Genomic DNA, 12,648 nt, shown 5'->3' on the forward strand with positions numbered 1-12,648 from the left:
GAGTTTTCGAGCCATGAAGAAGAGAGTGTGCCTAGCAACAATGATTCTGATGAAGAAATTAGTCCAGGAAGCAGGGAAGCTTGGCAGGACAACTGGCTATGGACATTAACTGTGAAAGCTGTAAAGTATATGTCATAGTATCCCAGCAGCTACAACTGTACTGCCTGGTAATTGCTACCATATTTAATTCTTCATGGCCGTGTAAGGTGACATTGGACAGGTAAGTAAGCTCGCGCACTTATAAAAATCAACACCAAAAAGACAATTTGTCTCTACACACTAGCAAAAAAAATCAGAAGAAAAACAAAAAAGACAGTTCCATGAGTGTTAGAGCTTAAAAGAATAGACTATTTAAGGTTCAATTTAACATTTACACCAAAATCAGTCAAAACATAATGAAAATAATTAACGATGACCTAAAAAAGTGAAATGATGTTTCCCATTAATGGTATAGAAACTTCCTGCTTTTAAATACAACACTTCCCCAAGGTAATCTATTCATTTAGTGATATTAGTATCAAAATCTGATTGGTTTTGTTCAGAAAGGAAAACTACTTTTAAAAGGCTATCTAAAATGTAAAGAGTAAAGAGCATCTAAAATAATTTCTAAAGAATAAAAAGATAAATTCACATGTTCATAATTCCCAATTTAAAAAAACAACATGGTACTAAGAAAACTACGAGTATACAATTTAATAAAACAAAATGGCATTAACAAAGAATAAAATCACCCTCATATTCATGTGCACCTGGTGTTCAACAAGGACTGAGATTACACACTGAGGAAAGAATATTTTCAGCAAATGATACTAAGACAATTGGATATACACACATAAAGGAATGAAATTGGGGTTCTGTCCCCACCACTTACAGAAAAGAACTCAAGATGTAACAATGGATGTACTTAAGAAATAACACACTATAACAAGTGGGAGACAGAAAGAGGAGAGAGAGAGAGAGAGACAGACCGACAGAGAGAGAGAGAGAGAGAAACCAAGGATACCTGGCATCATCAGAACCCAGTTCTTCCACCATAGCAAGTCCTGGACACCCCATCACACCGGAAAAGCAGGATTCAGAATTAAAAATCACTTCTTATGATGATGATAGCGGACTTTATTACTATTTTAATGGGAGTTTTGATCATAATGGTTATATTTTGTCAAATGCTCCCACCTTTGAAAAGACTGTGTATTTTTTCTTAATCTGCTCATTTTTAGTTTAAAGTAAATGACATAAATTAATTTTGGCATATTACACAAACCTTCCATTTCCTAGATGAAACAAATATGACAACTTATTACTCTTTTGCTGTGATATTTGATAAAAATCTTTATGCCTGTAATAGTTAATTTTGTCAATTTGTAATTGATAAATGCCTAGGAGATTATAAAACATGCCCTGGTGTGTGTGTGTATGTGTGTGTGTGTGTGTGTGTGTGTGTGTGTGTGTGTGTGTGTGAGATAGAATGTATTTACAGAGCTTTAATAGTTTAATTCCTTAATGGTACTAAATCCTGGCAAGATGGAGTTGAAAACTCACAGTCTCATAGCAAATCCTGGCTATTTACTTTGAGAGAAAAGATTTGAGCATTACACCTATTAGATTGGAAGAGAAAGCTAGTGAAGTAAAAGCATCCATCCTTCCCTGCACCCTTTTCAGGATGCCTTATGACTAGTTGCTACCTCATGACCAGCTGCCATTACTTCCCTTACATGATAAACTGTGAACCAAAATGAAAGCTTTCTGTTTTAAGTTGCTTTTAACAGGTATTTAGTCATGCCACAGGACAAGGAATAATACAGTCATCCTGACCCTGTTTTAGTAATAGTGTCAAGTGGTCTCCTAAAATGAGCTGAAATATGAACCATTATGTTTCTCTATTCTTCACAACAAGTTCCTTTGGCACAATTTTCTTTCCCCCTCAAATGTTTTGATCTCAGTGAAGACATTTTGGCTTTTGGTATTTTTGTGGTAAATTATTAGATGAATTCAGTTTCCTTCATTGATAGAAGAAATTTAAATATTTCTATTTTACTTCAATCAATTTTAGAGGATGTCTTTTTAGGAATTTCTATCTTTTATTTCTGTTGTCATTTCCATTGACATAGGTCATACAAAGTATTTTCTAAATAGCCTTTTAATATTTTTACCACATGAGATCAAAATGCTTAATCTTTGAATAGCTGTGGTTTATATTTTATATGTCTTCCTAGATCTATATTTTCAAATAACCAACTGCTAGATCTATTTTTTCTTGTTTTTCCTTTCAATTCAATTTCTTTTAATAATTTTCTTTCAACATATTCTTGTTTTAATCATAATTTGCTAATATGAATTCTGGTATCACCAGGTTTTTGCTACTTTTATTAAAATGTCTTCCTAAGTTCCTACTTTAGTTTTCACCCCTAAAGGTATATATTTATAGATCAAAATATTGTCTAATTTCTTTTCATTTCCATCCCTATTTCATGAGTTATTTTTACACATGCGAAGTTTAAATTTTAAATTTTAATACAGCATGTCACATTGTTTATCTTTCTGAACATACTCAATTAACTCAAAGTAATTGGTTGTGTTGTTGAAATTTCCTGTATCTTATTTAGGTTTCTGTTCTATGTACTCAGCCTACCTTTAGCTCTGTAATTTCCCATCACATTCTTGAGAGCTTTGCTCCTGATGATATATAGTGCCTCCAGGACATACACACATACACACACACACACACACACACACACACACACACACACACACACGTGTGCGTGCGTGTGTGTCACAAATTCTCTCTCTCTCTCCCTCCCCTCCCCTCCCCTCCCCTCCCCTCCCCTCCCCTCCCCTCCCCTCCCTCTCTTTGGAACTGGGGATTTAAGCCAGTGTCTTGTGTGCATGCCAAGCAAGAACACTAGCAATAAGTTATATTTATACCAGTGAATTGTGTTGTCTTGCTTCAATAACACTTTTATGAGATATTATTATGAGATAATTTCCTATTTTCTGGTACTTGTCTTCATTCCAAATTTATTTTACTTTGTGTGTTATCGCTTCAGCCATGGAGCCTCCTTTATGTTTTGTCTTTAAAACTCTTTTTTGTCTGTTTCTTTTGATTTGTTTGCTTTTAATATATGTTCTTTTTATCTAGCCTGATAGTATTTGCTTTTTTAAAAAATTATATTTCAAATGTTGTGTTTCTTCCTGTCCTCCTTCCACAAGCTCCCACCCTATACCCCTCCCCTTTGCCTGTAAGAGGGTGCTCTTCTACCCACCCACTCCCATCTCAGCCCTCTAGCATCCTCCTTTGCTAGGGCATCAAGTCTCCACAGGACCAAGCACATCTCCTTCCACTAAGGCCAGGCAAGATAGTCTTCTGCTAACATATGTAGTGGGGGTCACTGACTAGCTTATTTATGCTCTCTGGTTGGTGGCTTAGAACCTGGGAGCTCTGAGTGGTCTGGTTTGTTGATACTGTTTTTCTTCCTATGGGGTTGCAATCCCCTTCAGCTCCTTTAGCCCTTTCTCTAACTCTTCCATAGGGGTTCCTGGGCTCAGTCCAATGGTTGGATGTGAGTATTTGCATGTCTCAGTCAGGTGCTGGCAGAGCCTCTCAGAGAACAGCCAAGCCAGGTTCCTGTCTGCAAGCATACCTTGGCATCAACAATAGTGTGAGGTTTGGAGTCTGAACCTGAGATGGATCCCAAGCTGGGGCAGAGAAGACAGAGGAACCACTAAAAAGTCCCAGACACCAGGGTTGTGAGAGGCTTCCAGGACCCAATAGGGATGACATTAACCAAAATGCCCAACATTCAAGAGATGGAAGCTGAAGAGAACCTTCTAGTAGAGAGACATGGCTCCAAGTCGAGGAATGGGATCACCCACCCATCCCAAAAATTTTGACCTATAATTGTTCCTAACTAAAGGAAATCCAGGGACAAAAATAGAGTGGTATTTGCTTTTTTAATGGGAAGGCTCAATCTGCTTATTTAGTGTGATTATTGACATTTGGACATGAGCCCCTATCTTCATGTTATGTTTTTCTCTTTTTATAATCTATTATTTGACTTTTATATTCATTTATTTATTGTATAAGCGTGTGCATTCTTGCCATGGCATCAGTATAGAGAATGGAGAACACCATGTAGGAATTGGTTCTCCATTCGCAATATGTGGCTTCTGGAGTTTAAACTCAGGCTACCAGGCTCTTATAAATATGCTTACCCACTTACTTACCTCACTGGTCACTTATTCTTTACTTTTATTTGTTGTAGCTATCACTTTTCTGCATCAGTTTGGGGAAAATAAATAATTTTATTTCTCATTTTGATAAACCTACTTTTTATTTGTCTATTTTGCACTATTGTTAATGGTGCTTCAGAGATGGCATCTTTAACAACTGTTTCAAAAACATTTAGCAATTGTGTATCCATGAATTACTTAAATTCACTGGTTTTTGTTATCACACACAGTATCTTTACATATTTCTGGGAAGGTGGCTTGTTATTTCATCATCATCATTAAAAGCCTCTTGATAACATTTTGCTATAACTAGACATTGTAAATCAATTAACAAGACAGAAAAGAACCTAATGAGCTTGCCACACTGGCAGCCATGCTGTGCCTGCGCAGTGTCCCGTTTAGAGCACAGAGTCTGCATGTGCTTGGTGTCAGGCAAGTCCCTTCAGAGAAAAGGGAGTCTGTAGGTTTATAGACTTAATTTGAGATAACAGACAAAGATAGAGACAGCTTATTCACTATGGAAAGGGAAGCCTGACACAGTCCATTTCATGTCTAAAATTTTTCTTTAATCACATTTTTCTACTTTGTACTTCATGACTGAATCAGTCTTAGTATTACTGGTCATAATATAAGTAGTGCAAATATTAAATTTGCATATTAAAATGGTTAGGATTTAATTTTATATACAAAACTATTGAAGCTGAATACCACTTTGGAAATCAATTTAGTGTTTTCTCAGAAAACTGGAAATAGTTCTACCTCAAGACCAAGCTATACCACTCCTGGGCATATACTCCAAAGATGCTCCAACATCTCACAAAGTCACTTGTTCAACTATGTTCATTGCAGCTTTATTCTTGATACCCAGAAACTGAAAATAACCTAGATGCCCCTCAATTGAGGAATGGATTTAAAAAGGTGATACATTAACACTATGGAATAATGTTCAGGTACTAAAAACCAAGACATCATGAATTTTTCAGGCAAATGAGTAGAACTTGAGAATCCTCATTCTGAGTGAGGTAATCCAGACCCAAAATGACATGCATGGTATGTACTTACTTAGGAGTTGATATTAGCCATGAAATATAGGTACCATGTTACACTTCACAGATCCAAAGAAGCAAAACAAGAAGAGAGTCCCAAGTGAAGAAACTTGAATCTTACTTAGAAGGAGGAATAAAATAGCCATAAGAAGTAGATAGTAGGCGGGAATTGGGATGGAGGAGGATAGGGAAGAGAATGGGGTGGGGGTTAGGATCAGGTATGGGGAAAGACAGAAGAGATGGCTAGATTGCCAGGAAAATGAATGGAAATCTGAAACTGATGGGGGTGAGGTTGTGGGGCATCTCCAGGATGAGACCAAGACCTAGGATAACTCACTACATTGAGGATATAGAACCTGAAATGACCACCCCTTGTCAGACAGGAAGCCCAGTGGAGCAGTAAAGACACCAACCTACCCACAAAATTTTCAACCCCAAATTTATCCTGTCTACAAGTAATGCAGCCACAGGGAATGGAACAAAGACTAAGGGTTTGGCTAACCAATAGACTACCCAAATTGAGATTCATCCTATGGGCAAGCACCAGTCCCAAACATTATTAATGATACTCTGTTATGCTTTTAGACAGGAGCAGGTTGTCCCTTGAGAGGCTCCACCCAGCAGCTGACACAAACAGATACAGACACCCACAGCCAAACAGTGATGGAACTTGGGAACTCATATGGAAGAATAGGAAAAAAGTCTGTGGGCCCCAAAGGGAATAGGAACTACACAGGAAAACCAACAAAGTTAACTAACTTGGCTTTCATGTGGATCCTGAACAACTGGAACGGGGCTATTCCAAAGCCTATTGTCTGTACATGGGATATGTTATACTAGCTGGGCTGCCTTGTCTGGGTTAAGTGGAAGTGGAAACGCCTAGCCTCGAAGAGGTTTAAAATGCCAGGGTAGAGGGATACCCAGGAGGGCCCCCACCCACTCAGAAGAGAAGAAAATGGGAAAGGGGCAAAGAATTGTGGGTGGGGTGGCCAGGAAGGGGGCTCAGTGAATGAGATGTAAAGTGAATAAGTAAAAGCAAATTAAATTAAATTAAAAAAATTAAAGTGTTGATAAAGAGAGAGATCTTCTGGTCTGTGTTGGTGCCCTGAACAGACCTTGAGTGTCAGCTCTGCACCCAATCCCCCAAAACCCAGAGGAGGCTGGACTCCCAGGAGCTTTAATAAGCCCAGGATTGTAAGAACTTTCTGCTGAGTGTCTATGGCACCCTACAACTAGGTATATTTATGCCTAGGTGAAAAAGAAGGATCCCCTTATTGGCATATGGCATGGCCTTGATCAGTTATCTAATATGGGGAATAGGACATGTTTGTGGGTTTTTTTTTTTTTTTTTTTTTTTTTTTTTTTGCATGATGCTGAAGGAGCATGGTGGCTGCCAAAGTGATTGGTGAGACATGCTGATGCTGAAACAAAGAATAATGCTGACCTGTGAGCTTGCTGAGTGCCCTGACAATAGTGACTAAGAAGCTGTAGTGCACATACAGGTTTTCCTGACCCACCTTTTCTTTCCTATATACCAGATGGAATAAGCTGCTTTACTTCAAGTTTTTAGAACTTGTGGGACAGAGAATCAAAAAGAGAAGTTATAATGACTCTTGCATTTTTCTTAAATGTGACCAGTTATTCAGACTCAATCATGGACTGGTCTAGAAATCAATCCAATATTGGAAATAAAAGACTTCATTTGGAAGGCTGGATCTGGATATTTTCAGAGACATATTTGTAAGTTAGCTGCAGTTTTCTATGATGTTATATTAGCACAAGATAAAGTTGGGACAGGATCTGGATTTCAAACAAGTGTTAGTGCATGTGTTAAGGCTCTTTTAATTGTCAAGTTAAAATTACTTTTGTTTCTTCTACAGTATTTATTATAAGTTGCATTGATGGTATACATTCTTATTGTGTTAGTGTGTTGAAACCCTGCATGTCTGTTATGAGGGTCTATCAACCAGCATTTGACTTATTGTCTTGAGTATTACAGAACCTTGGCTTTCTGAAAGAAGCTTTCAAGTACTGGAAGAATTGTGTCAGGCTTTAAGCAGAAGCAAGAGGGTAGTGGGCTTGATTATTGCTAGTATAACAGCTTTAATTACATTAATTGCTAGCATCACTGTTTCTGCAATTGCATTGACACAAGAAGTTAAGACAGCTACTTTTTAAAATAATTTAGCAAAAAAATGTTGCTAATGTGTTGAGTATGCAAGAGGATTTAGATAGGCATCTGGAACACCCGATTGATTCTCTTTATTCTATTCAAATTATTGAAAGGAGGTTCAGAGTTTACGAGTAAGGAGCCATCTTGAGTGTTATGCCAAATACCAATAGAGTTGTGTTACTTCTAAAACTTACAATGATAGTCATTAGGAAAAAGATTAAAGACATTTGCAGGGTATTTGGCATAATTCTAACACCTCTCTGGATGTTTCAACTTTGCATACTGAGATTATGAACTGAAAGAATGCTGTTCTGCTGAGCTTTGATGTTGCTGATAATGATGACAAAATTATCCATGGCATGAGATCAATATTTCGATTTTGGTCAAGTGTTAAGAGTGGCACATATAGCTTGATCATGCTAGACCTTGTTGTCCTGGGAATACTTTTATTCCTGTCCATCATGTTAAAGCTTGTCTTTAACAACATCAACATGTTTGCAGCCAAAGTACATGGCTTGAAACTGAAAATGGACCCCCAGACGGAGTTATTAATTTAACAGGCTGGAAAGCCAAGGATGGGTAAAATTCTGCACAGAGCCTTGCCAACGAAAGACAGAAGTGCATTGCTTATGATGATATTTCACGATGGGTAAGGAAGATATTCTTTTCAGAATGACCTAAGACGGGCTCAGTCTTATGTATGAAATAATAAAGGGGGAGATGTGGAGAGCATTTGGGGATGCTTGTCAGGAGTCTCACACTGGCCAAGGACAAGGAAATGAGATTCAGGCAGGAATCTGACATTAGGCTAGAACAAAAAAGTAATTTCAGGCAGGAATCTAAATCTTAGGCTAGAACAAAGAAAGAATTTAAGGCAGGAATATAAATCTTGAGCTAGAGTGAAGAAGTAGGCTTCAGGCATGAAAATGACTTTGGGCTAGGACAGGCAATTAGACTCAGATATTTTGGTCTTCCTGATAAGCCCTTAGAAATAGTGATCATAGGAGTGATCACGGGATTTTTTTTTTTTTGCCTTGCTTGTTCCTTGATTATTTGTGTTTATTGTCATGTTTGTTCTTTGACTATTTCCATCTATTATATTGCTAGTTCCTCCACCCAGAACTGACCTTAATACTTACATATAATTAAAATGATATAAAAGCAAAGAGGAGGAAGGGGGATGGGGTACAGGATTTATGGGACAGGGATGGTAAAATGGGATAACATCCAAAATGTAAATAAATAAAATATCCAATAAAAAAGTAAAGAGAGAAAGAGAGAGAGAGAGAGAGAGAGAGAGAGAGAGAGAGAGAGAGGTCTGAAGCATATTTCATGCAAGTACAGGAGGCAATTTCTGTAATGAAGTTTATGCTATCTTGATTGTGATATTGACTGAAGTGTTTAATATGTATGGTTTTTCGTATCAAATATGTGACAATGACTCATTGTTGCGGACTGAGCTGCCCCAGCCCACGTTTGGAGGCCAAAATGTCTCAGGTTCTGTCAATGTTGGAACCAGCATGGCCAAAAGCCTTGGGGGCAAAATTGTTAGAGTCTGCACTGCCCCAGGCTGCTCCAGTCCTCCGGTCAGGGCTTGAAATTAGTGCCTCCAAGTTCCAAGTTTCTTCTTCCAAGTGCTAAGTGCCTAATGTCTAATTCCAAGTTCTTCCTCCAAGTTTTACTCTTCTGAAGTGTCTGATTCCTCTGTTCCTAGTGTTTCTCTGAAGTGTCTGATTATCTGATCTCTCTTCTGTCTGCCTCTCACCTTTTATATGTCTCACTTCTAAGCCACGCCTCTAAGTCACGCCTTTAACCATGCCCTTAGGTCTTTTTTCTAAATCTGATCTCTAAATCACACCCTTAAGTCACACACCTTTAAGTCTCACACACCCAAGCGAAAATCCTGGGTATCTAAAGCAAGAGTGTTATCAGAGGGTGCTCAGCTGTTGCAGGCTAATGTAATCAAATCTCTTATCAGGGTATATGGCTCAAGATGGCTGCAAGGATGATAGCCGCCTTCTGTCGGCTCCCCACAACTCATAATAGAATTCAATTTGAAATTTTAATAAATTATCTGTAACAGAAAAATGTACTATCTGCAATGGACAATATTCCACATATTCTTCACTACAGTCCTGTGCAGGTTTAATGTGCATTGTTATGTAGGTTAAATACAGAGTTAATTTCCATCACCCACATTCAATTTCCAGTTACACATAGTACTTTTAAAAAACATTTTAAATATATCTGAAATTTCTTTTCTCTTGTAATAAAAACCAGTCACTCATTCTTTGATAAGTATGGGGAGCTCTTGTATAAGGGCAAATTCAAGCTCATGTCTTCCAAAGCTACCAAGGGTTTCATAGAAACCTGTACACTTAGCAAACTACCATACAGGTCATCATGACAGAGCATTGGAAAAACCTAATGGCGACTAAGGTAGTGGATACTGAGGGATATTTAGGTCAGTAGGACAAAGAAACAACATAGAAACTAACCATGAGCAACAAATAGGGGGGCCAAGAGAAATCAGATGAATGGTTTTTCTGTTAGTTTGTATCTTTGTTTGTTTGTTTGTTTGTTTGTTTTTGGTTTGTTTGTTTTTTAATTTGGGTTCAATATTCAGAATATAAATATTTTGGCTTCTCTAAAACTTTATTTTGCTTTTCTGTAAACTTGACCTGCTTTAAAGGAGGTCCATTGCTGCAATGGGCAGAAAGATGTAAGAGACTTATTCCATGTAGATCACATTCTTCAAATAACAGAATAAGCAAAGATCTCAGTTAGTTACACACTTAAGAAGGTAAAAAGTAGCAGAGTTGTGTGCATCAAATTCAATGTAGATTCTGGGACCAATGTGGATTCATTAGGATTAACAAATAACCAAAAACAATGGTAATGTTTGAGTTCAGTTGATAAGTTTTCTTTACTTCCAAGACTGCAAAGACTTGCCAATTTAATAACACCTAAATAAAAACTTACATGATTTAGAATCTGGTGATGGAGGAGAAATATTAGATACAGCCAGGTCACTTTTTGATTTTTTAGGCTTCTTTGCATTCATCTGCCAAGGTTTATCATAACTTCTAAAATCTCTTCTTGTTCCTTTGGGTTCTGTTAAAACAAAATATAAACAGGTCATAATAATAAAGATGAAAAATTCTGGTTATAAAATAGAGCATCTTATTTTTTAAAATGGTTACCAAGAGAAGCTATGTTTTGTAAAACACTGAATTTTGTTCTTTATTTTATACTTTTTTCCATAAATTATAATAATGAAATAGCTTAGCCAGGATATCTTTCTTACCTAGTTGCTTGAATAAATGTGAGAGACAGAAATTCACCAACCAGTATAGCAGGCACTCATAAGATTTGACTCATATTAGCAATTTCAGCATCAGTCACAATTATATTATAATAATCTTATTCATGATATTATAATGTCATATTATACATTTATACATACATTTTATAGTTCAAGTTTTATAGTGAAACAGAAGAGAAACTCTGCCTACATTATTTACTGACATACTTGGAAGCAGATAAAACACTCCACATTTAAGTTTCGATCAATACAAAACTATCATTCTAGAAAGAATTGATGAAATATATTAAATGAAAACAAGAAGATTTAAGACACAAAGGAAAACAAAAATTTTACAACTATTAAATGTCAGGACCTGAGTTTTTTTTACTTTTCAATATAAGTAAAATAAGCTATGAAACAAAACAATATCAAAGAAGAGGTTCTCAGAAAGCTGGATTAAAGCATAATTGCACATAGTATTTTAATCTGATTTTTTTAATTTGTCAAATCATTTTGAATTTTACTATAAACTGGACCTGGATGGCTTGTAAAAAAAAAAGCGGGGGTATTTTGTGCTTTTTTAAAATAAGTACTGACAGAAAACTAAAATGGAATACCACATTAAATTTGTACTCAATGTTGGAAAAGAAATTCTGATAGTGTTGAAAATTGAATCAGGGACACAAAGAACATACTTCACTCAATTGACCTCCAGAGCAGAGAGTCCACAAAATGAGACAGGCAATGTTGAATGAAGGGGGTTAGTGATGTCCACTTAAGGAGACTCAATTTCCAAAAAAAAATGATTTTTCTAAAGGACTGTAGAAAATATCTCAGCTACAGTTTTGAATATCAAAAGTGTGTGTGTGTGTGTGTGTGTGTGTGTGTGTGTGTGTGTATGCTTCTGTGGGTATAGGTGAGTATCAGTGTGGTGTGTGCTCATATGTGCATGTACATGGAAGTATTTCACCAAGGGAATTGCTTTTCATTGAAAAAAAAAATGAAACAAATAGAAGGGTTTGTCCTCCATACCACAAACTGTTGAACATATAAGGACTTGCTACACTCTGAGTTGCTAGATATATTTAAATGCAACAATACGACAATTTAGAATATTTTGGAAAAATATTTTTTCTCTAGCCCTAAGCTGTTGAGGCATTGTGCAACAGATTAGAAAGTGAACCAAAATAATGCAAATCATAGACATGCCTTAAAAACAAATCATTAACCACTATCCAAATAATCATTGTTTCCACTAACATCCAAGAACTGATTATCTTCTTTCTCTTTCCACATCTTCCTTCTGAATTATTTCCCCTTCTTCTGTGGCCCTTATATTCCACATAAATAAGCATTCTACAATTTCTAAATCTCCACTTCATATCTTAACATGTACCTCATTTTTTTCAATTTCCTTCCTTGAAGTCCCCTAGAATAGAATGTTTCACCCCATCCCAACACACACACACACACACACACACACACACACACACACACACACACACACACTGTGAAGGCTAGAGACTTCCCACATTCTGAATGCTTCTGCAATGGGACACATTCTGAATGCTTCTGCAATGGGAAGCCTCCACAAGTAAAGGGAAGCAGGAAACACCACTCCCCACACTGTTCACCACTCCTCCTCATTGGGCTCTGCTTTTCCCCACAACAGTTTTCTAGACCTTGCTACAATCTCTCTTGTCCTGACAGCATGGATGAAACACCAATGACTTCTTTAAATTTACACAAACCATAGATGTCAGACTTTCTTGTTTCAATTCTGAGGAGCTTCATTTCTCTAATACTTCAGACACCACACTGGTTTTTCTTAATCTTCTTATTCTTATTCTCCAGAACCACTCTTCTATAGATGACTTGACATCAATTATCAC

At 36.9% G+C, this 12,648-nt stretch overlaps 1 protein-coding gene across 8 annotated transcripts in view; it reads right to left on the reverse strand.

Moving 5' to 3' along the window:
- Window positions 1-12,648, reverse strand: part of C25H8orf34 (chromosome 25 C8orf34 homolog) — a 394,450-nt gene that overhangs the window by 291,565 nt on the left and 90,237 nt on the right. For all 8 annotated transcript variants that reach the window (XM_076924364.1, XM_076924363.1, XM_076924361.1 and 5 more), the window contains exon 3: window positions 10,432-10,563. In XM_076924364.1, coding sequence (XP_076780479.1) covers window positions 10,432-10,563 — 132 coding nt within the window. The remainder of the gene's footprint in view (window positions 1-10,431; window positions 10,564-12,648) is intronic.

The sequence above is a fragment of the Arvicanthis niloticus genome, chromosome 25, assembly GCF_011762505.2.
Source record: "Arvicanthis niloticus isolate mArvNil1 chromosome 25, mArvNil1.pat.X, whole genome shotgun sequence".
Taxonomy (NCBI): domain Eukaryota; kingdom Metazoa; phylum Chordata; class Mammalia; order Rodentia; family Muridae; genus Arvicanthis; species Arvicanthis niloticus.